The sequence below is a fragment of the Gavialis gangeticus genome, unplaced genomic scaffold (assembly GCF_001723915.1).
Source record: "Gavialis gangeticus isolate Ggan-Ray unplaced genomic scaffold, GavGan_comp1, whole genome shotgun sequence".
NCBI lineage: Eukaryota > Metazoa > Chordata > Crocodylia > Gavialidae > Gavialis > Gavialis gangeticus.
In genome coordinates, this window is record NW_017729033.1 from 101,937,797 (window position 1) to 101,963,031 (window position 25,235).

Consider the following 25,235-nt stretch of genomic DNA (forward strand, 5'->3'; position numbering starts at 1 on the left):
GGACAGGATGGAGACTTGACAAACAAAATGAAAACTTGACATGACTTATGCTAACTTACATATGTAGGCCTAAATCATATAGTACCAGTAGAACAGTAATATAGAACAGTAAAAAATCAATATAAACATAATAATTATACCATAAAAGGAGAAAAAACAAAACAAATACAACTTGCTACCAAAATAAAATGCTGAAGCTTATCCTATGTCTTAGCTCACTTATAGGGAATAGAGAGGGAGAGAAAAAGTCAGAAATAGTTGGGGAAGGGGAGGGAATGCATTTTAAAAGGAAAAAAAAGAAAAACTGGGGGGTTTGCTACACTGAAATGACAGAGGCAATGCATGCATTAATTATCCAGATGACTGAGGTAATAAGAATTGGTTCTTCTAGGCAGATTTAATTGATTTTTATGTCATTCTTTGATTAAAAATAACCAGCTGCTGGGGCTACAGTAGTTTATAAATCCTGCTGCAGTCACTGTAGGATTCTTGAGGCTAACACTTAGCAGTTCTATTTACAGGGCTTGACTGACCTTAAAAAAAGAAAAAGATATAAGAATTCTGTTAACATTTTGGCACTGCATGGACATGGCATACAGTGTTCTCACAACCAAAACTACCAAAACATTGAAGGCCATTGCATGATGTGTAGGTTAGGCTTCCACTGAAAAAAAATAGCATTTCTTAAACAGAATGGAATGGGCACAAAGTTATAATCCACTGTTTGGTAATTTTTAGATTGAACATATGATCCATAGCAGGAATTTGAGTAACTAGTTGTTCTTGGCCCCTGAGCAGGATTTGAAGTGGAGATCCTTGGCATTAAAAATATACTTCTACCAGCTGAACATTTTGTGATAACCCAGCTAAATGGAAGTTGTAGTTAGTAGATGGCTTTCATCATATATGGATCCACTACAGCAGGGGTGAGCAGTTATTCTGGTTGGAGGGCCACTTAATGAATTTTGGTAAGCTGTTGAGGTCTGCAAGCATAGTCCCATACCTTGACAGATGCCCCATACCCTAGTTGCCATATAGGGACTGGAAGTCCCACCCCCTAACTGCTGACCTTTGCCACCAGAAGTCCTTCTCCTTGCCCCCCAAAAGTACTTCTTGGGGGTGTGGGTGCTTGCCATCTTGGAACTGGAAAAAAAAAAACACAAATCATGCGTGTCCCGGGAGTCAAAATAATGAGCGGCACTTACCCGCAGCTCGGGACAGGACGTGCATGGGGCAGAAGGAGGAACCCGCGTGGCTCATTAGCTGCCTTTTCGTGCAATTATGGCCAGCTGGTGACGTCAGTGTCAGATGCCAGCCGGCAGAAAAAAAATGGTGGCCACTGCTGTGGAGTTGGCAGATAGCCAAGGAATGAAGCCGCGGCTGATGCTGGCAGCAGGGAAGACCCCACTTGCTGGACCTGGGAAACCTGGCAAGCGGGAGCAGATGCAGGCAGTGGAGGGTGGAGTACCCCAATGAGAGCCCATGCAGGACAACGAGGGAATGATAGGTTTGCCAGCCAGAGGCGTAGCTGAAGCAGCACCTGGAAGCAGAGCGGAACCCAGGTGGGAGTGCCGGGATGACGGGGAGCGGAGGAAGGCACAACAGGGGGAGAAGACCCCAGGAGAGCCCTAAAGGGGTTTGTGGTCGGGGCAGGTATCGCCGCAGGGTTCCACCGGATTGAGGAACAGACAGAAGTAGATCCAGGAAGCAATGGGTCAAAAGGAAAACATCCTCTCCCTGTTAGGGTCCAGGGAAAAGGATAGAAAGGAGCAGGGAATAGCTTACTGGTTGGTTTTTGGTTAACACTTTTATTTTGTTACCCCAGGCGAAGAGGCATAGGAGATAGGGACGAGTGCCCAAGGGGTGGAGCTGTGGAGAAGCCCCGGTAGGGCTCCCCCCTTGTGGTTATATGTACCCTTGAAAGAAGGGATGGAGGTATGAAGGGCTGTGGGGTAGGCCCACACGGGCAAGTGGGGCCTTAAGCCGCTTGCATCTAAACACAACAGCGGAGAGGGTGACCCTGCGAATAGAGGCCATGGATAATGGCTGGGCGACACACCAAAGGAGGCATGAAGCCAGGGTGTAGGTGTAGTGGAGCCCCATGAGCGACCACCGTGTGAACCCCGGGCCACCAAGTATCCTGTCAACTGACCCCACCTTCTGAGCAACAGCAAGTCATGGCAGGAAAGAACGGGGTTGGCGATGCGGGAAGAAGAGAACTACTCTGGCAACGCCACGAACCCGGGAGGTGCTTGACATCCACCAGTAGAACAAAGGCTGCTCGAGAGCGGTTATTCGAAGCCCAGCGGTCACAATATGCTAAAAATCAAACATCTACTATAACATATTTTAATTGTATTTCAAAAAATACAATGTCTTGATTTACATGCGTTTACATAGCATATATACTGGTGAAAAATAAGAGCTCAAAATAAAATGTTACTCTTGTATATTGTGTGGGATGTGTGTGGGGGAGTGTGTGGGGTGTGGTTGGTAGGATGGGTATATGGTTTGTGGTGGGGTGGGTGTATCAGTGTGGGGTTTTTGGATGGGTGTGGCTGTATAAGGGGAGGGTGAAGGTATGTGTATGGGGGCGTGTGGGGGAGGGTGTAGTTTTGTGCGAGGTGAGGGAGGTGTGGGCTTGGGAGGATGTGGGCCCCCACACAAGCCCCTCCTATATTGCCTAGCCCCCACCAAAGGCAGCAGCAGTAGCAGGCAGTGGGCCCTGTGGTACTCATGGCCCACACAGGTGGAGCCCTCTGGCAGTTCACAGTTCCCTCCACTTCTGTGAGCTGCATGTGGTGGCAAGGAGTGGGGCCAGGCCAACCCACCTTCATTGTGGTGGGCTTCCTGCAGCTCACATATATTTCCTGGGGCCCAGCTTGAGCTGAAGCCTGTAAGGGGAAGCTGCATATATTGGAGCTGGCAGCCTGGTCCCACTCCCTGCCACCATGTGCAGCTCCTGGGACTCTACAGGGAAGCATGGAGCAGGGCTGAACCAGCCTGGCTCCATCATGTGGGGCTCCACACCACTTGCAGTGGTGTCCCAGGAGCTGCACATGGTGACAGGAAGCAGTGAAGACTGCCAGCTCAATCATGTGGGGCTTCCCCCAAGTGGCACGTGAGTCCTGGGAGCTGTGTGGAGCCCTGTGTGATGGAACCAGGCTGACCCAGACTCCATATTCCCTCTGCCCCGCTGGGTGTGGGCCTCAGGTTGCACACACCTACCCAGCTGCCACTTATCTCCACCTGCTTCCTGAAGCACTGCAGCAGGGACACAAGGAGGAGCCACTGGAGGCCAGGGGAGCTGAGCAATTCTCCCAGCAGCAGCAGCGGCCCTGCCCAGAAGTTTTGTGCTGGTTGGGGCCAGGGCTGTCCCCCACATGAGGGTGGGAGTGCAGTGCACTGCCCCAGCAGGAGTTGGTGGGGCTCGGGCCCCATGCAGGCACAGCAAGGGAAACCACAGGCCACATGGATACAGTCAATTGGTAGGCACCCCCATGCAGGCCAAATGAAATTGCCTGGTAGGCCACATGCAGCCCATGGGCTATATTTTGCCCACCCCTGCACTAGAGGGATACCAGTGCACTTTCCTGTAAATTGCCTTAGATTGGGTTGTTTTATTTTTACTAGGATGCTGCATAAGGAACCATCAGTTGCTACCTTTGCACTCAAGGAAAAGCTGTTAAGACTACCTTTCCTAAAGCTTCTGGAATTGTTATGACTGAATGGACACTGAGTGAAACCTTGTATAGAGGTCCAGTACAAGGTTTAAACCACTCTTAAGTCTCTTAATGCAGACCATAGGCCTTGGGTTTGACCTTTCACACAGGAGTAAATTTAATCTTGTAGGGATCAGATTAGAAAAACTAAGGTGGTAACTAAACTAAAATTGGCAATGGGAATCAAGGACAACAAGTAGTACTTCTTTAGGTATGTAGGGAACAGGAGGAAAAAGAATGGGAGTATGGGGGCATTGCTCAACAACTCAGGACAGCTAGTCACTGCCACTCAGGAGAAAACTAAACTCCTGAATGACTACTTTGCTTCAGTCTTTCACTGGGCCAAGGGTAAAAAAAAAAAAAAAAATCACACAAGCTGGGATACAGAATGAGCAGGGTTCAAATGACTGCCTTCCTACTATTGCCTGGTAGAACTGGTGTGTGATCAATTAAAGAAATTGGACATATATGTCAGCAGGACCAGATGAACTTCATCCAAGAGTACTGAAGGAGCTGGCCGAAGTAATTGTGGAATCCTTGGCAAATCTCTTCCAAAAATTGTGGCACTCTGGGGAGGTCCCCAAAGACTGGAAGAGGGCCAGTGTTGTGCCCATCTTCAAGAAGGGGAGGAGGAAGGACCTGGGTAAAGACAAATTACCCTAACTTCTATCCCAGGGAAAATCCTGGAAAAATTCATTAAGGAGTCTATGTGCAATAGAGACTCGCAGAAGGTAGGATTCTGAACCACAGCCAGCATGGCTTCATCGTGGGCAGGTCTGGTCTTACCAACCTCATCTCCTTTTATGATCAGGTGACTCACCACCTGGATAGGAGAGAGGAGGTTGACATTATATACCTCAACTTCCAAAAAGCTTTTGATCTAGTATCCCACCATGTTCTTGTGAGAAAATTGGAAGACTGTGGGCTTAACTGCAAGACAGTCAGGTGGGTAGGAAGCTGGCTGCAGGGTAGGACCCAAAGAGTTCTAATGAATGAATTGGTGTTATCTTGGCAGGAAGTAGCCAGTGGTGTCCCGCAGGGGTTGGTGCTCAGTCCAGTGCTATTCAACATCTTCATCAATGATTTAGATGTAGGGATAAAGAACTCGCTGGCCAAGTTCACAGATGACACCAAGTTATGAGGAAGCGTGGTCACACTTGAAGATAGACTGCAGATACAGGCAGACCCAGACAGACCAGCAGGGCTAACAATACCCTGGCATACATCAATCAATCCATCTCCAGCAAAACCAAAGTAGTGATTCTCTCACTCTACTCAGCATTGGTGAGCCTTCAGTTGGAGTACTGCATCCAGTTCTGGATGCTGCACTTTAACAAGGATGTGGTAAGCCTGGAGAAAGTCCAGAGAAGGGTCACCTGTATGATCAGAGACTTGTGCATCAAGCCATTCAAGGAAAGGGTGAGGGATCTGCAATTCCTCAGTCTGAAAAAGAGAAGGCTGAGAGGGGACTTGATAGCAGCTTATTGCTACATCAGGTGTGCATCAAGGGCTCAGTGAACAACTGTTTACAAGGGCACCCTTGGGGAAGACTAGGAGTAATGGTCACAAACTCCTGGAAGACTGTTTCAGGCTCAATATTAGGAAAAAAATTTCATAACGTAGGTGTCCAGATTGTGGAATAAATTCCCTCCAGATGTGGTACAATCACTTACCCTGGAAATCTTCAAGAGGAGACTGATCAATCACCTTGCTGAGGTCACCTGTCCCCAGTTGTCTTTCCTGCTTGGTGCAGGGGGCTGGACCTGATGATCTCCCAAGGTCCCTTCCAGCCTTATAATCTATTAAACTAATGTCTCAGTGAACAGATGCCTCAGTCAGTAGCTTATGCTGACCAGGACCTGTTGCCTTTTTCAAGCTTTCTATTGGACAAGAAGAGTTATGCCCTCAATATTGTGACCAGCAGTGTCAATGCTGGTTTCTCCTAGTCTTTGCATACTGTAAGCATACGGTATGTGTCACAGGTCAGGTGGGTACTGTGAGTATATCAATTTAGTTGCAGACTGACTGAGCACTGCAACTTTATTAGCCATTGGGCTTTTTTTTGGTTTGGGATCGAGGAGGTGATGTTGGGAAGGAACGCAATGACAAGTTTCACTTATAAAAGAGAATAAATTTTACTTATAGCAACAAAAGATATAGCTTGCACATGACTGTTAGTAAAAAGGTTAAACTAATAAACAGACAACATAACAATACAAATTAAAGTTGACAGTGAAAATAAAACAGACAAAAAAAATTAACGAAGAGTTCCCACTTAGTTAGCAACTTATCAATAGTCCCTCAGTTAGAAGATACATGTCAAGTTAATTCAGTGAAGTCGGGCGTCCCTGAGCTGCGCTGTCAGAGGGAAGCCAGGGGGAAAGTCCCTCAGTCCGGATCTGGCATTCATTCAGAGATCTGGGGAAATGGGACAGCAATGACCTTTCTTTTCCGTCCTTCCCCAAGGGTTACTTAACATGCGTGTTCTTTTATATCTTGTTTATGCTAATTTTTTGGTTATATAGCTATTCATAGTGTTACTTTATAGCTGCTATCTTGTGGGGTTAAAAGGTGTTAGAAATCATTACAATAAGTTACTGCCCAAGCTTGGGTTTACCCAATAAGCAAATCATACCGCATCACTTTGGGGTCTGAGATTAACATGTCTCCACCTAAGTTCAACCCACTATGTTAATTATACCTTGTGATTACATTTGTTAGTTTTTACTGACTGTAACGGGGGGGCCTACTGGAGCCAATCTCTGCGTGGCCCGCCCACCTGTTTCTGGGCCAACCGCCCACCTTGTTTCCTGCCACACCTTGGTCTTAATTGATTAAATAGTTGGTAATAAGTGGGAGGCTGCCCATTTTCTGCCCCGCTGCTGGGGGGCGCTGTCTACGGCTTCATTCCTCTCCTGCACCGCAGCCCAAGCCTTGCAGATGACCTCATGATGTTTTCATACATGCCAGTCCCACATAATGGGCCCCAGAATCCTGCTGTAGGACCCCACCTGGGTTCCTCCCTTCAGGCGGACTCTGCTGCCATAATACCAGGCCACATCTCCCTTCCACCAATTCCCCTTTGGGTGTGGTCCCGTCACTGGGACCTTTGGCTCACACTAGCCCCAGCCCACCCCCAGGCCAGTTGGGACCCCAGGCCCCTGGCTCTTGGGCATCCCTCTCAGTGTGCCTCCTTGCCCTTCTGTCCCTCCTGGTCCTGGCCCCCGCCTGGGCCAGTCAAGGGAAGCTCTGGCAGGCCTTGATGTATGACCCATATTCTTTTCCCAGGGTGCCCCTCTCTGGGTCCTCCTTCACAGATGTGAGGAGCTGGGGTACCTCACATCACAACTGGTGCCTCAGGGTCTCACAAGGGACTCTCACTCCCCACCCCCCAGGCAGCAGGTCATGGTGCTCCTACGGATGTTATATTTGACCCAAGCTCTGCCTCCCAACTTTGGAGGACTTACTGGGGTCAGGACCCAGCTGTCTTGATCACTGGCTGAGCCCCCATTCTTCCCTCACTGAGGCTTCTCACTATGGCCCCCTCTGTTCTCATGCAGCCCCCTCACAGTGGGGCTTCCCACACTGCCCCCTCACACTGGGGCTTCTCATTGCTTCCCCCTCAGTTCTCAAACTGCCCCCCCTCACACTGGGGGCTTCACACGACTCACAATGCCCCCCCTACTCAGGGTCTTGGGGCTTCCTTTCTCAGGGAGGCTCAGGTGACCGTAGCCATGCCTGGCCCCAACTCTCCAGCTCAGGGTCTCGAACCCCTGCAGGGCTCAGGCAGCCTTGGCCACACCTGCCCTCCAACTCTTTACTTTCCTCCTCGGGGCTTGCACCCCCACAACTACCTCCAGTGGAATGCAACCCACACAAAGGTGAGGGCTAGGGATTAAGGTGCCCCAACCCAACTTTCACCAGGGTGATCACTGGGCTGCCATTTCCTGGGGGCTCCTGCACCACTGAGAGCCCCACTGGGCCAGGAGGTCGTTTCAGGTTGTACCCAGGACCAGGAGCCTCCTAGCATCCCCTACAGTTCCTCCCTTACCTCCAGGTGAAACTCAGCAACCTTCTGGCCAGGCAACATTGTTGCCTCCCTTCCAGCAGCCAACCTGCCTTGTTTATATAGGCAGCCCTGAAGCTAAAATGGCTGCCCTCATTAGGCACCTGGATGCTGCCAGCTCCACAGCCTTAAAGTGGCAGGCACACAGTGTCGTGCCACACTGACTCTAAGCAAAATTCCATAAATCAGCTATGTCTGCAGTTATATTTTCAGTTCTGCTTTTTAAAAGTCATGCTGGCTGACGATCAGTATAAAAAGCTATATATAAATATTGCGGGTTGTACTCTAGACAGACAGAAAACAGTTCATAAGCTACTTCAGATACATTCAAAAAGCATATTTCTCTTTTATAAGTTGCTTGTTAACCCTTCTGGTTCTGGCCATCATAGGTATGTAGATTTGTATGCAGATCCTACCAAGAAGCACATGTGGAAAAGGCAACTTGTGTCTTCCCAGCATCAGACAAATTTGGATGGAATTAAACCCAATCTAATCTTCTACCTACCCTGGTGATATTTACAACCTTTTCAGCTTCCTTAGTATGTTTTCATTGGTGCAAAAGAAATCTCATGAATTTGGTTTACAAACTACTACTGTTTTTAGTACAGGAGTACTACAGTGCAGTGCGGGCTGCATTGTGGGAGATTTCAGGATCATATACAGATTATCTTATTCTAATATTATAAAAGCCTAAGTCTGTCTGTCTGTTTTTAATGTTTATTCATGCTCTGATTGGTTGACAAACACCCAATCAGATGGCAAAGAAGTATTCTGACAAAAAGCAGCCTGCTATCCATGATGGTGCAGACACAGGATGGAGTGGGGGGGGGCAACCCAGTGCAGCTAGCCTGGCCCCCACTGCCCTGCTCCCTGAAGGTGGTGGCAACAATGCGGACAGAAGGAGGGGGAAAGGCCAGCAGAGCTGGCCTGGCCCCTCCTCCCACCTGCCCTGCTCTCTGCAGGTAACACGGAGGGGGAGTGGAGTTTTCAAACTAAGGCAGTGACTAAACTAAAATTAGCCATGGGAATCAAGGACAACAAGAAGTCCTTCTTTAGGTACATAGGGAGCAGGAAGCAAAAAAAAAGAATGGGAGTGTGGGATGGCTCTGTTGCTGCTGCCTCCAGGGAGCAGGGCAGGGGGTGAAGGAGTTCAGTTTTCAAACAAAGTCTCTAAAAGAGTCAGTTATAATTAAGCAGTGCTATCCAATGGAGTGGTCATTCTCATGAGATAATTGATGGACTTTTTTCTACTTGTTCTCATTTTGAATTCATCTTTCTTGAATATATATGAAAAGAATGAACACAATCTTTCAGATGAGGCCTCATCTGTTCCTTGTATAGAATGACATTATAATCCTAAGGAAAAATAGGAAGAAAACAGCAGAATAAGAATGCTGGACTTCAGAAAAGTAGACTTTAACAAACTTGGAGAACTAAGAGATGGGCTTCCATGGAAGGCAAATCTAAGGGGGAAAAGAGTGCAGCAAAACTGGTTGTTCCATGTACAGACTATATAAAGGACACATGAGCAAGCTATCCTGATGCAAAGCAAGTGTAAGAAGTATTGCAGGAGACCTGGAAGAGGCTTGAATAGCCATTGGCTGTTAATTTTGAGAACTCATGATCAAGTGAGATCCCAGATGACTGGAAAAAGGCAAATATAGTACTTGCTTTTGAAAAAGAGAGAGAAAAACAGGATTCTGGGAATTATGGACCTGTCAATATAATTTCAATACCTAGAAAGATGGTGGAACATATAATCAAACAATCAATATGTAAGTACCTTGGGGATAAAAAGGTGATAAATACTAGTCACCATAGATTTGTCAAGAATAAATCCTATCTAATCAATCAATTTTCTTTTATGACAAGGTAATAGGTCTTGTGGGTAAGGAATGGATGTGATATAATGACTTTAGTAAGGCTTTTCATTTTGTCTTCCACAACATTCTTATACATAAACTAAGGAAATACTATCAAATGAAACTATTTTAAAATGGGTGCATAACTAGAGGTCTTGCGGTAGGGGTTCTCAACCTTTTTTAATAAGTGTCTTCTGCCTCAAAGTTTCAGGTCATGTACCTCTTTATATTTTTTCCTTGTTTTTAAGGGGTGGGCAACAGATTGAGGTCCCCACAGGGAGGGAGGAAGTGGGGCTGGGCCTGGGGCAGGAGCAGGGGCAGGGGCAGGGGCTGCACAGCCAGGGTGGAGGGTGGGATGAAGACATGAGAGCGACTTGTCGGGGGGTGGACTCCTGCCGTTCCATGTACCTCGGCAGAGGCCCAGGGGGCATGTGCCCCTGTGACACTTGTGCCTCTTCAGGGCCGTCTACTAGTGATCCCGCAACACCGATTAAGGGCCAACCGCCCACCTTCTCTCCTGCCATGCCTTGTTGTTATTTGCTTGATTGGAAGATTTTAATCAAGTGGAAGGCTGTCTATTTTCTGTCTCGGTGCCTGAGGCACTATCTGCAGCTCCTTTCCTCCCCTTACATCTGTGAGGCTTGGGCTGTGGTGTATCTGACATTGTTCAGGTCTGTTCTACTCTCCGCGCTACGTGGACGTTCTCTGACTCAACCCTCAGCCTGCGCCCTCGCCGGCACCCTCTAGCTCGTCTCACAGCCCATGCCCCTACCGGCGCCCTCTAACTTATTCTCCACTGCCCACTCCGGGGCTCCTCGCTGCCCCCCTCAGCTCCGGGGCTCCTCACTGCCCCCCTCAGCTCCGGGGCTGGGGCCAATGCATCCCAAAATGCTGCGCCCTTTCTGGCGCCAGGAACCCCCACAGTACTGTGGAGTCCCTATGAGGCCTCCTCCAACCCCTAATAGCCTCACCCTGTCCTCCGGTCAAAACAATAAACACAAGAACACAAAGCCCCTGGGCTACAACATAAAAGCTAGACTGTTCGGTCAAACAAGAATCAATCCCTACCAGAGAGAGAGCACACCAACCCCAGCAGCAACCAGGGGATGTTCCCACCATCAGAGTTCTCCCCTTCATCTGCACTGGCCAAGTTCCTCCTCCCTCTGCCGCCAGAGGGAAACTGCTTTCCTGGCCTCCTGCCTGGGCGTAAGAAGGGCTAGGCCCTGCCCCTTACTGCTCTAGGTTTCACTGGTTGCCCTAGCAACCAGCACCTGCGCAGTCCTGGTGACTGGCAGCTGAGCCTCCCCCTTCTCGCCACTAGGGGTCTCTCCCGAGCCATTTCTGCTCTCAGTCACAGGGCACCTGAGTGCTCTGTGACAGCCCCCCAGATCTGTGCATGGGGCAGAGGCAGCTGCTGATGCAGGCTGGACTCTTCATCCCAAGAGCTGCACAACGCCATGTGCCTGCTGTGTCTGGGTGGGCAGGGGGCAGGCACACATACATGCAGACAGAGACACAGACACACACACCATCCCCCCAGCAGGTAAGTGTGTGTGGGGAAGGGGCAGGATGGGGAAAGGAAAAGGGCTGGGGGGGAGCAGGAGGGAGTGGGGTACGGGCAGGGATGAATAGAGCTTGGGCCGGGCCATGGGGCAATGGGAACCTGGCAGCACATCAAGAGGCATGGGGGAGGGGAGGAAGGGGGCTCCCACCTCTGCATGTACCACGGTGGAGCAAAGAGGGGGCATGTGCCCCCCCAGTTGGTGAGTGGGGCGAGGATGGGCTCGGCTCTGCTCTGCCTCTGCGTCTTGCTGCCACTGCTTCAAGAACGCCACAATGCCATGTGCATCCTGCTGCTGGGCGGCTTGATGCCAGGCTGCTGCCTTCCCAGTGAGGGGATGCACATGGCCATTGTGCTGTGCTCAAAGAAAGCAGCAGCAGCAAGGCACAGAGAGTGTGAATGGCAGGGTGGGGGAGTGTGTTTCTGTGCCCGCTCCCAGGAGGAGGGCTGGGGGGGGCAAGAGCAGTGGGTTGCACAGGTGCTGCCTTGCTGGCCAGACTTTGGTGGAGGGGTTCACACACCACCCGTGTTACCACCACCTTGTGCCAGTGCCAATGACACCCACTTCCCCATGCTGCCACCACCACCCACCACCCCATGTTGGCACTGTGCCCCACTTTCCCAAAGCTGGTCTCACGTGTGGCTCCATGGTCTGCCGACAGGCATCACACCTGGCCAATTGCACACCACCCAACAGCAGCTCACAGAGTCGCACGTGCAATCAGCCATGGGAAAGTGGTGCAGGACAGTGGTGGTAGTGGTGACAGCTGCCGCATGTGCCCCCTCCTCCCCGCATCGGGCTGGGTGGTGCCTGTGCAGCCTCAAGAGGGGTGCTACTGCCCTTTCTGATCCCTGGCCCTGCTTCTGGGAGTGGGCACAGAAACACACGTATGCCCTGCCATTGAGACCCTCGCTACTCTGCAGGAAGGGGGTGGCCACAGCACCTCCTCACTGTCACCTATTGGCTGAGGGTGATGTGTCATGGCCAATCAGGAGAGTGAACTGAGTTGGGGGGTTGGGAAGTGCCATGATGTGCTGTGTGGGACCGGTGGCACCCAGCATACCCCTTCCCTGCGTAAGAGGCAAAGCGTGGGAACGTGATGGAGGAGACTACTGCGGTGCCTCAGGGTGTGCTCCATACCCTATGACCTTACTAAGTACTCCTAGAGGTACACGTACCCCTAGTTGATATCCCTTGTCTTAGGCTATGTGCAGCCATTACATTTAAATCATCCTAACCCCCATTCCCCGATTTACTTACCTTTGGCTGTCTATGCCTCCTCCTTACATGCTTACATGCACAGGTTCCCAACTCAGGTTTAGGCAGCTCAAACTAAGCTTCCTAAACCTAAGTCAGTTGCATGAATGCTTGTTTGCACCCTTAAAAAGTAGTCATCAATGTTTCAGTGTCAGATTAGAAAGAGATATCAAGTGGGGTTCCAGAGGCTTGGTTTAGGTCTATGTGTTTAATATCTTTATGAATGTCTTGGATGTTAATATTGGATATGCATGTATGGAATTTGTGGATGACATAAAGCTGGATGGGGTTACAGATACCATAGAAGACAGGATTAGGATTCAAAATTACCATGATAAATTGGAAAAATGGTTTAAAATACAGATGAAGTTCACTAAGTATAAACTGCAGAGTTCTGCCGTTAGGAAAGAATAATCACAGGCACAAATACAAAATCATGAATGACTGGCTAGATTACATTACTACAGGGAAGGATCTAGGGTTATGCTGGACCACAAACTGAATATGAGTAAAAGTGTAATATTTTTGCAAAAAATAGACACAAGTATTCTGGTTGTATTAACAGGATTGTCATATACAAGTCACAGAGAGTGATTTTTTTCTCTCTATTCAGCATTGCTGAGACCTCACCTGGAATACTGTGTTCGTTTAAGGGAATGAACTTCATGAAAGATGTAGACAAATCAGAATTAATCAAAGGAAGGCAATAAAAACCATTAGGTGTATAGAAAACATCACATACAAGGAAATGGTAGATTGGGATTATTTAGTAAAGAGAACAGAAGACTGAAAACAGATTTGATAACTCCTAAAATAAAAAATAGGTATTATAAGGAAACAGCAATCAGTTGTTCTCTGTGACCATTGGGGAGAGGACAAGAGGTAATGGGCTAAAACTGCAACAACAGAAATTAAGGTTGGATAGTAGGAAGAACTTTCTAAATCTGAGGGTGGATAGCAACTGAAATAGATTACTTGAAGAGGTTGTGGAATCTCCATCACTAGAAGCTTTTAAGTGCCAGTTAAATAAGTATACACCTGGGCTGGTTTGCACGGGGATGTTCCTGTCTGGAGGCTGACTGAATGACTATCTGAGGTCCCTTCCAGCCCTGTCTTTCTGATTCTAAATTACAGTGTTCACAGAACAGGAGATATGGCTCCAGACTCAGTTGCTCTTTTTTATTCAGTTAGTCAAAGACAGACATATTCCACATCTAAATCCTGGTTTTTAAAATCCTTGTGAAATACATGTATGCTGGCATGATCAATGAAAAATAAATAATTATGTTCAAAGCACTAAAGGATCAAGAAAATGCCATTTGCTAAGGATGGTGACAGACTTCACTATACGGTTGTTGGTATCACCTTAAGTCTAGATCAGTTTACCCTCCTATTGTCTCACTGGACTCTAGGGCTGTGTCCACACAGGTGTGGACATTTGGTTCCCTGGGGACAACTAGCAGCACCTTATGCCGCTGCTAGTTGTCCCCAGGGAATACATGTGCCATGTGCCCTCTGGCGCACGGAAGGTTACCCTGGGTAGGGTAGAGGAGGCTGGGATTAGCACTGGGCTGGCCCCAGTAGCTTTACCTAAGGTCCTAGGGACCTTTCCAGGTCTGCAGCAGCAGTGATTCTGCCACTTGGAGCCTGGCTGGCAGCCAGAAGCATGGCTTTAGCCATCCTAGCTTCAGTTTTGAGCAGCACATACTGCACCAGCACATGCCACTTCACTTTTTTTTTTTGTGGATATCCAGGGGTCAACTCCCCCCCCTCGTGCTGCTTCCTTGAAGTGTGAGAACACCTGAATGTGGCATTGTAGACATGTCTGCGGCGCCGCATACCGCACAACTGCACTCATCTGGACAGAGTCTAGGGGTCAGAAACTAGCTGGTATTGGCTGCTGGTCTTGGATGTATGTACACACGTTGGCATATTTATGTCAAAATTATATTTTGTGTTTCTTTTCAAATGATTTTGCACTCTACCCTCTACAAGTTGCTTGTTACTGGAGGAGCAGTTCCAGACATCTGCGCTATTCTTGTTTGGTTTGACTTCAGTGGTACTTTTGTTTGAAAAGGACTGTGTTGAAACTGAGATTTGGACATGACCCCGTTGTTTTAAAATTCAGGAACTGATGCAAAGTGCTCCTTGTCAGCTAATATTTTTCACTTAATTTAGTTGGAGACAAGAACTGCTCATTGCCTTTCAGGATCTGTCCCACAATCCAAATGCCTTGACAGTTCCTTTTTCTTTCCAGTAATCAGAAATGGATTCAGACACATTTTATAGCAGTAGCTCTCAAATTTTAGGCAACTGTTATTGTTTACCAACCTAAGAGACAACATCCTGCATCTATTTGTGTTAAAGGACTTATTCCTAATTTATTGCAGTGTAATTTAAATAAGATTTTTAGCTGCACCATACAGATTCTGTCTGCAGTGTCACAGTGCCACAGTAATATGCTAATATCAGTCAGTGGAGGGGAGGAAGGGGGGAGCGATCAATGCAGTCTTTGAAAACCTTTGAGAATTCATCTGACAACATGCATGCCTGACAGAGAGCATAAAATGACAGTGAATCATATTTGAAAACAAGGCTCACTGTGTTTCATTATTATGCTGATGGCTTATTGGCCTTGGTTTAGTATATGGTATTTTTATTATTATTATTTTCACTCCTCTTCTCCATGACAGGGATTTGGGAAACAAGTGGATGTGTCATATATTGCCAAACATTACAACATGAGCAAAAGCAAAGTTGACAACCAGTTCTACAGCGTGGAAGTAGGTGACTCGACCTTCACAGTTCTCAAACGCTATCAGAACTTAAAACCTATTGGCTCTGGGGCTCAGGGAATAGTTTGGTAAGTTTCAGCAGTTTCTTTTTCTTATTCTTTTAAATGGGATACGCTTTCTGCATTTTTTCAGTTTGCTAGCAACAAGTGGCTAAATAGGAAAAATAAGAGTTAAGCAACCTACATCCTAAATCAAAAACAGGTTAGAATCTCCTCCAACAAAATTCTCCCACTGTTGTGAATGTAATCATTAGGTTGGTTTCTCCACATAGCAAGTAGTAAGCATTGAGAAAGTAGGAAACTAATCTTATAGCAATTGACAACTAAAGCCTTATTTCCAATAGCAATGAAAATTATATCTCAAGTAGACCCTGTAATTTCCATGCTTCGTGCTGCAAAAGTCACAGAGATCTGTTTAGAAACAAGTCACATCCCATAGCAACTTGCAGCTTTCAGAAAAGGAAGGCTTTCTTTTGATTTTGATCTACATGATTGATGATGTTTCCTTTATTTTTAAGTGACATTTCAGAGCAGTTTATGAAATGTAGATGAATGACACAAAGTAGTTGACTTTATGTAAAGCTAATAGGATTCACTAAGCAAAAATAATCATTCCATTCAAAGACTGCGAGCTTTAGGAATGGTCCTTTTACTTTCACTGACTTATGGCTTATATTTTGAATACCTCTGTCCAGTGTTTCTCAGGACATTGTTGTATGCAGTAAATAATTCTTCCCCTTCCCACAATACTTTATCATAACTACCCTTTTCTATCAGTCTTCTCTTTCACTTCACTGTTGTGAATTTAATCTAATACTACCTCACCATGTGATGGAATGGCATAGGAATTAGCTTCTTGTGACAGAAAGGCAAGTTCAGTTTCAAAGGTCAGTCAGAACAGATACAAGAAACTGGAAGTGCAATAATATGGTCTGTACCTTGCACCCTATATCAAAGTCTAAGTTATTTCTAGGATCTATTTCACCATCAGTGGCCAAGCCATGAAAATTCTGCTTCAAGACATCAAATCAACCATTTCCTTAATGTGTTACAAATTCAAGTTTTACAATTTTGTTTAAAATCAAGTTGTGGAGAGATATTTACTTTGTAGATTAGGCACTTTGTGTTGGTTTTCAAGATGTGTCCACTTCTTATTTGGTACCATCTGTTGCTCTGAGACCTCTTCCTAACCTCATATCAAATTTTCTTATGGCTACCCATAACTAAATTGCTGTAAAGTTCAATTATAAACAACAGAAAACAGATAAAGCTAAAGGCATCTAAATAAAATAAGTAACATCCTATGATATTTGTCTTCCATACTGAGATTTGACAAGCAAAAATTATGAATGCCTCAAGCCAAAAAAAAAGAAAAGAAAAGAAAAGAAAAAGGTAAGCATGCCAAATAACACTGAATTTAAAGTAGGAAGTTAACACAAATGTCTGAGAAGAAATTAACGATTTGATAAGACTGTAAATGGACTGATGGAGTTTTGGGCCACAGATATAAAGGCATCACATGATGGATTATGAAAATAATTGTCCATTTCCAAGCAGAATCTTGAATGTTATGATCTGTTCATTCATGTCCTAGTTTATTAGATACATACTAAGAACCTGTTAGGAAGACAACAAGAGGAATTAGTGTCTAAGGAATGGAGGATGAAGAGATTATGATGAAAATTTGCAGAAAAAGTCTAAATTATGTAACTTAAATAAAAGAAAACAAATGAGAGACATGTTGACAACTATTACTGTTACCAAACCCAGAAATTATTTATTTTTTGTGATCTGCCAGGTCATAGCTAAAGGCATTTATATAGCGTTAAGAAAAGAAAAACATATACTGACAACTTTCCAGTCAGTAAGATATATTAGGCTGTGGGAAGTCTCCCAAGAGAAGAGGGGAAAAGCCTGTTGCTTGAATCTTTTAAGCATAGATTGGCCAAAACATAAGAAAATGGACTTCTACTCTTATTTGTTTTGGTGGCAGATAGGCAGATGAGGTAATCTTTTTCACTGAAATATACTTAGCTTCTGTGCCCATCTGCTAGAACAGAAAAGTGACGAGTCTTTTGGTTGCCTTGAGCATATGGAGAAGTGCTTTGGTAGAATCTCTCTAGTAAACCTATGTAAGAAACCAAAGCATTGGCCAATAAATACCTTTGGAAATATTTCAGTCATTAAATATAGACAATAAAAACAATGACACTTAAAAAAATGGGATATCCTCCATTGTCTTCTCACACTTAAGTAACAACAATGCTGTTTTTGTGTCAAGAGATGTGGAACACTTGCTTTTCTCCCCCCTACCACCCTCCTGTTTTCTGGAAGATTATCAAACTTGGCAACATGTGAATGGCAGTAAGCATCAGAAATAACCGTGACAGCTGGCTCTGGTAGAGAAGATTTCCTGCCAAGCTCATCTTGTTCTTTAGTTGATAGCATTGCTGACAGTGTCTCAACATGAATAACAGGGAAAACCTATGTTAGGTTGTCTTTTAATTCCACTGGCTTCATTGTGCAGTACATTTAATTATTTGTTGGTAAAGAAAATTCAGAGATTTTAGGGGCTCCTTGCTAACTTTTGTTGCCAGAAGTGCTCAGGAGGAAGGAGAATGGAGCTGTAAGAGGTCAGAAGATGATTCCTGAATCATTCTCCCTCTCTCATGCAGATACTGGTGTGATAGCTCAAGGGAACTTGGGAGCAGTGTGCTTAGCAGTGCTTCATGTGGCTGACTTCTTTTAAAAGGAGTGGTTTAGTATCTGCTTCCACATGCAAGCAGGCATAAGGAGCCATTGTCATAAGCTACCTAGTCATGCCCTACTAGGGTTGAAGTGTGTATCTACCATCGCTTTCACTTACCATGTACTCTGAAGACTAAACATTCCAATAGGCAAAAAGATACTTCAGCTTCTGGAGTGAAGGCTATCCTCATGTTTTTTGTTTATACAGCACCTGCTGGTGTGGTGGTCCTGGACTGGGACTGCTGTATGCAGCTGCAGTGCAGATAATAAATACTATATTTACTTGAATATAAGATGAGGTTTCCCACTCAATGAACATAGGGGGAAAAGCCCCTCACCTTACTTTCACATACAAGGAAACTGCATTATTACATTGCATATCAATGTGCTCAGAAATAGAAACAAACTATGACGCTGATAAAATGCAGCCGGCACTGAGCATGACTATAAAGTACATGCCCCATAGGGGGAAAACATGCTGCTGGGTACCTACCACAAGAATAGGTTTCTTTTTTCTTTTTGGGGGGCAAAAATATATATAAATTTTTGGAGGATCCCATAACTCATAGGTAGTTTGTACCCTTTCTAAGTAGGTGCTAAAGTGCTGCTCAAAAGTGTGTTTCTGGAGTACCTGCGCTAAAACTGGCAAAAAGGTAAAATGCATCAATTCTGGATGAACTAACTCTGTGGGTACTATATGCAAATTGCTACAGCTATGTTTATTTCAAGGTCATTTTTTTCAAATTTGTTCTTCACTTCCATGTGCTTAGGAAGAGCAGGGATTGACAATAAGGAGGGAGAAGCAGCTGCAAAAGGAAGAAGTTGTGGGGCAGAGGGCAAAGGGGCTACCTGACCCCTCCCAGATTTATTTCCCCTGCTGTAGCAATGGGAAGTTAACAATTTAAATAAAGCCTCCAATTTAAAATTATATCAAATTATAAATTATTATAAATTATATTCATTTTATAAATTTTCAATATATAGAATCTAATTATTGGGTGGTCATCTTATATTTGAGTATATATGGTAACAGCAATAGTGATGTATACCACTTAGCATTAAATTTATGATGGTGACCAGGGGAGAATTTTTCCTCAGTGGGTGAGATCACCGGTGCTTCACTGCCTATACCAGGCACAGCTGTTACAAATGTAAAGGGTAGAACTGGGCTTCTCAAAGGTGTGCAATGGCATAGCCCAATGGTAGAGTAGACCCCTCTATGTCTTGTTAGTTAATGCAGAAAAAAATACACTGTGTTTACATAGTTTATTTGCTTACTTGGATAACAGAAAGGGTGTGTTGGCACCATTAGGAGCTGAATGCTAGATCCACAGCATATCCTGCAGGTAAAGTTGTTTTGGTTGATTTATACACCAATCTGAGGTAAAATATCATACCTGAAATGGAAGCCTACATAATCAGCTGGTGTAAACAGAGGTTCACAGACCTGGCCCAGGGACTGCATCAACTTTCCTGGGAAAGAGAAGATCAAACACACATTTCAGAAGAAAAAGATTGAATTATACTTTTACTCTGTGTATAATCATTGGCTTCAGAGAAGTAGTAAAACTAATAGACACTTAAAAATAAAGACAAAAACAAGGGAAGGGGAGAGTATGGGAGAAGGAAAGGGAGAAAAACAGAAATTGATATAGCTACTGAAAGGGATGTTAAAAGCAATGACTGATTTATGGACAACTTTGTGCTAGGATAGGAAATCTCACAGCATCAACTGTCTTAGGCCTAGTAAGAACTGAAAGAATTTTTCCTTGTATTCTAGGAAAGGTGGTGATAATTCCATCAGGAGTATTTTTACCTGTCAATAGGCACTGAACAAAGGTCACAAAGCTGAATTAAGTTCCAGTTAAATAACTCCATAGAACTAAATTCTGTACATTTGTATGGTAAAAATTCTATTGACTTTCACTGTGAGTTTAGCCCATTCTGCTTACCTACAAGTATCATATTAGAATTGCTTATGTAGGGCTATCCAACTGGTGGCTCAGAGGCCACAAGCTGCCTGCAATCAGTTAATGTGCCACCCACAATCCCTGGCAGTTGCCTTTCCCACTGCCCTACAGCAGGGGAGAGCCTAAAGGTCTGCATGCTGCCACTGCAGCAGGGTAGAGGGGAAGAGGCAGCCTGTGCAGCATGGGAGAACCTGGGGGAACTGACCCCTGCAGTGTGCAGCCCCTGGACATGCCAAAGCTGAACATGTCCTATGACCTATGCTTATATTACTGTGTGCTGATGCCTCAGAAGTAGGTGCATTTAAGAAGTGATTGAAACATTTCCTCTAGGACATTCTGAGGTGATTTGGATGATAGGCACAACACACGCTGAAATCAGGGCCATATTGCACATGACACTTTGGACGTATTAACTTCACTTAATGCGTTCAAGCAGTACCACTCATGCTAAGTATGATCATATTGTAACAAAATTACAGCTTTTCATGGAAGGAGTATCTCCATATCATATTAAGCTATTGTTAGACTGCTGCATGAAGATAATATAAGTTCAAGATTCAGCCCCAGCACCTCACTAGAGCTGGTTCAAGACTGCCAGTGGCAGAGATACAGATTGACTGGCACCTTCTCCTGGACTCAGTGCCCCATGCCTACCTCTGCCTACTGCCAGCATCAGAGATCTGTCTTGTCCTAGCATGCCAGGGGAAGGCACTCCCAGGCTAGGCAGCGCTGGGCATATGGTGAGGAGGGTGCAGACTCCAGCTGTGGGGGTTACACATCCTCACAGGCAGACATGTGAGCTACAGTGCCTGGTTCTGGAGTCTGTCATGGTTGGGGTGCACAGCCAGCTCCAGCCCTGTCCAGAGCAAGCTGAGATTGTAGTAAGCATTACTGTGCGACTGCTCAGAATACATTCTAACTTTTTACAGGGCACAGTAATACTTGCTATGATCTAAATAAAACAACTGCTAAGTGTCTTGTGTGACAAATCCCTAAAAGTACTCATTTTCAACAAATCCCTGAAGTTTCTCAGTGTGTATTCCAAATCACAGCTTCCCTCCTATCTGCAGTGATTTCTTAGAATTCTTTTAGACACTGCAGAATGGTTCTATTTGAAAATGGATCCCTATTCTAAGAAAACAATGTTTAAAATCTTGTCAGGTTTCAGTTATTTCTGTTTGTTTGGAATATTGAACTTCAGTAAACACATGGCAAAACTTGCTCCTGGCTGATTCATCCATACAGCAAGTTTTTTTCTCAGCTATGAGTCAGTTTCACACTGAAAAGTTCCCTCTCTTTAGACTTTGTACTGAGTCACTATTCTGAAATAACTAAGAATTAATTGCACATTTACATTTAGCCATTGACCAGATGAAATTACGATTATCCTCTGATCTAGATCTGAAACAGCACACTTTGACTTTTTGTTCTGATATCTTTACAATCAGTTTTTTCAGAGACAAATATCAAATTTCATAAATGGATTTGGATTCTGAATTACTGTAAGGAGAAACCTGATGTATTGAGCACCTGCAACTGCCAGTGACTTGCTTTACTAGTTGCAAGTATTTGGTCTTGAACCTAGAAGCAGTAGTGTAAGGATGGGTGGGCCAGTGAAGCAGAAACCCCAGACACTGCTTAAGGGTTGCACCAGAATGGAGTAGAGATCTTTCACTCTCATCCCCTGTCTCCCTCTTCCTACAGCCTTCTGGCTTCAGCTCTAGTAGTGGTGCAGGAGCATATGTAAGTGAGTAAAGGACATCCTGAAAAATGTACTTCTGTCAAATGGCAGTGTACTGTAGCACAGGAGGAGCAGCTGACATTTGCTTCTGCTCTGAGGAGGTGTCACCCCGTTTTTTGCTGCCAAGTAGGAGGGTTTTTCTCTCATTCAACACGGCAAAAAAAATGATGTGATATCTTCTCTCAGCAGCTGAGAATTCCAGTGCCACTGCCCACTGCCAGAGCCTCATAAGCAAGAGCCCTGTAAAGAACTTACAAAAGGAGGGAGAAGGGGGAAGGGTGTTTGCTCTGTGTGCAGTCCTAGCAAGTTACACCTGTGCTGGGAGGAAATGCTTGGGGTAAAATCTTGATTGGTCTTGGGCAAAAGAATTTTGTTTTCTAAGGGTGTCTACATGTCACCATATGGCAATGTTGCTATGTACTTTCTTTTGGAAGTACTGCACCATGTCTGTGGTGCACAGGTAAATTTTGCTGCTCTGTAGCAGCGCACTATACCTAGGGAACATGCCACTACAGTGATGTAGCTGGCGATCACATGTAGACACACGTGATTGCTACGTTGTCATAGTGCACCAGATGGTGACATAGTGCATTGCTACATCACCCTAGGACAATGTGTAGACATGCCCTAAGATGGGGGGGCAGATAAATATTAATTTTCTAAACTTTTTAGGGGCCCTGCGGGCCAGATAGAATGGCCTGGAGGGACACATCCGGCTCGCAGGCCACATTTTGCCCACCTCTGCCCTAAGATGATAGTAGCTCATCCTCATCCCTGGTAGGACTGTAAAGGCAGTTTTCTTAGCCTTTACAGTTCAAGGAAAAAATATCTGAACAGGCTAGATGAATTTGAGGGAGCTGCATCCACCCTATTTAAACAGAGGAGGGGTTTACCACAGTATAAAACTCCTGACATAAGTGGAAGAGACAGGAAGGTATAAAATGGGCTTAAAAGTCTTTTGAAATATAAAGGACTGAATTCATCTCCTATTTTGATCCCTGAAATGTCTTCTATTTATTGATACCTTGACAGAGGAAGAAAAACCAGAAAGAATAACGTATCTAGCTGTAATGCATGGAGACACCTGAGACAAGATAAAGTCCTGTTTTTTAATGAAATAAGGACCGAAATATAACTTTTGAGCAAGTTATTTGCTAGAATCTTTCTTTTCTTTTCTTTTCTTTTCGCTTCAAGCTTAAAGCAGTAATAAAAAATGAGCTTTCATGTAATTACTTGACAAAAATTATTCCTTACATTTGTATAACATCCCTTTGTCAGCTCTAGAGCTACTGGTAGATGTTTACCTGTATTCTACTGGTAGAATTAAATTTGCCACATATTTTATGTTTATCTTCCCATGTTTCATATCCCTTTACCAGTACAAAGAAGTCTAAGAGATAATTTTGTAAGCATGCTGAGAGGTAATAAAATAAAGGCAATCCTCAAATTACAACTTTTTGAGTGATGATGAACAGCACTTACAACCTTTATAAATTTACACTCTGTTTTGAGGTTCTGACGCGGGTTTTGACTATACAATGTGCGACACAGCTGTCTCCAGCTGGTAAATCCATTGGGGTTGGGGGGAGGGAAGGGGAATGGGGGATCAACATCCCCACAGTGAAGGAGGGGCTGGGGCTGGGACAGGCTGGGGCAAGCACTGCCCAGCCAGCAGGGGAGGCACAGGGTGGGGAGGCGGTGGCTCCTGCCGCTGCGCGTTGCTGGTGCAGGAGGACATGGGGAGGGCATGTGCCCCTGGATCTGCATGGGGTGGGCAGGGCCAGGGCTAAGCCAGGCTGCACTCTGGGCAGGCAGTGGAAGGTGCTGGGAATGGAAGCTATGCCCTCCTGCTGCTCACCCAGCTGGGGCAGGGTGGGCACTGGACAGAGCCACTGCACTGCCTCCAGACAAGTGGCATGCAGCAGTGGGAGCCACCCCAGCTTCCCCAGCCTCCCTGCTCTTATCAGACAAACTACAGCTTCATCCCATGCCTCCCAGTCCCAGCTGGGTGAGTGGCGGCAGTGACAAGGCTGGGGCTGGAGCTGCACTGGGCTGTGCTTTGGGCAGGCAGAAGGGATTATGGGAAGGCTACAGGAAATTTTAGAGTGGCTGTAGCCCCCTCATAGTCCCCTCATCACCGTCCACCCCGCTTCAATCTGAAGGCACATGTCCCCTACATGCCCTGCTGCTGCTGCTGCTCCTCCCACCGGGGGGGGAAGGGGCGCATGCAGAATGAAGCCACGTCTCATCCAGGAGCTGTGGGGAGGCTGGGGGCAGCTCCTACTACTGTGTGCTACTTGCCCATGTCGCGCCCAGATGCTGGTGCACCCTTGACCTGCGAGCCTGGGTCGGTACGACCAGCTTGGCGCGAGGGGGGATTTATGACCGGACAGGCGGGTGTTAATGGCGAGCAGGAATCAGATGGTTTAAAGCACATTGGTTACACAGAAAGTTTATTTTACTTACGCTACTGATGGCTTGCAGCGTAGGCAGAAGCAGTTGATTTCTTAGTTACAGCATGCAGATGTTCTGTCACCCAGCGATTACAGTGGATTGCAGACTTGCTGAGTACAGGTTTCAAACAGTTTACATAAATTACTACGGTCTGCAGATTACCAAGAGCTCTTGACGAGAGGGACGTAGGAAAGATAAGATAAGACGAGTGAGAAAAATAAGACGACACGAGCCGGCAAAACGGGGGTACGCCTGAAAGATACGTAGGCGGAGAGATAATATTTGTAACTGATCAGGTTACAAACTGTGTCTCTTGGGAATGCTCCGAGATCTCCCTTCTTGAGTGTATACGCAGTTCTCTGCTTTTGGGCGGAAATTCTTTCCAAGTTATAGGAAACAAAATAGCCAATAATAATATGCCTGGGATGAATAATTAACAGGTTGGCACTTGTGCTCTCTTTGTTTTCTCAAGTTTCATAAAAGGGGGGCTATATTTTTGCTTGGGTGGTACTGGTCCTGTTTGGTCACAAGAGGGTAAGCGTAGCATATTATTTAATTTTACAATTCCATTAGTTTCATTTTTATCTGGTCACTATAGGTATGGTATCTCTTTTTGACGTCACGGTACTCGGCTGCAATTTGTTCAAGGTTAGTGTCTCTCTCATATGAGAGGCTCAAGTAATTTGAAATGAGGCACAGACGGGGTGTGAATATTATTCTGTTACAAACACTGTTTGTAACACTGTATTATTCTGTTACAAACACTGTTACAAACTAAAAAATAATAGTGTGAGACTACAATTACAGAGTTTGTTGTGTTAGCTTCGGACCTTTTGCCATCTGATCTTTTGCCATCGGCATCTGAAATCAAAGACTTTGATCTTTGACAGCCCGGAGGCAGCGCAGTTTCTCTGTCCAGTGCCTGCCGCACCCTGGCAAGGCTAGCAGCAGGAGAGCATAGTTCTCACTCTGTTCCCCTAAGGTTATATCACTTGAGAGCTCAGCGTTATGTGTATCCACAAGTACGCCTGTTTGACAATCTGCTTCTGGTCAAGTTGT

General features: G+C 45.6%; 1 protein-coding gene across 7 annotated transcripts in view; it reads left to right on the forward strand.

The window, feature by feature from the left end:
- MAPK10 (mitogen-activated protein kinase 10) overlaps nucleotides 1–25,235 on the forward strand; it is a 565,285-nt gene that overhangs the window by 359,041 nt on the left and 181,009 nt on the right. For all 7 annotated transcript variants that reach the window (XM_019525840.1, XM_019525842.1, XM_019525845.1 and 4 more), the window contains one exon: nucleotides 15,163–15,332. In XM_019525840.1, the coding sequence (XP_019381385.1) occupies nucleotides 15,163–15,332 (170 nt within the window). The remainder of the gene's footprint in view (nucleotides 1–15,162; nucleotides 15,333–25,235) is intronic.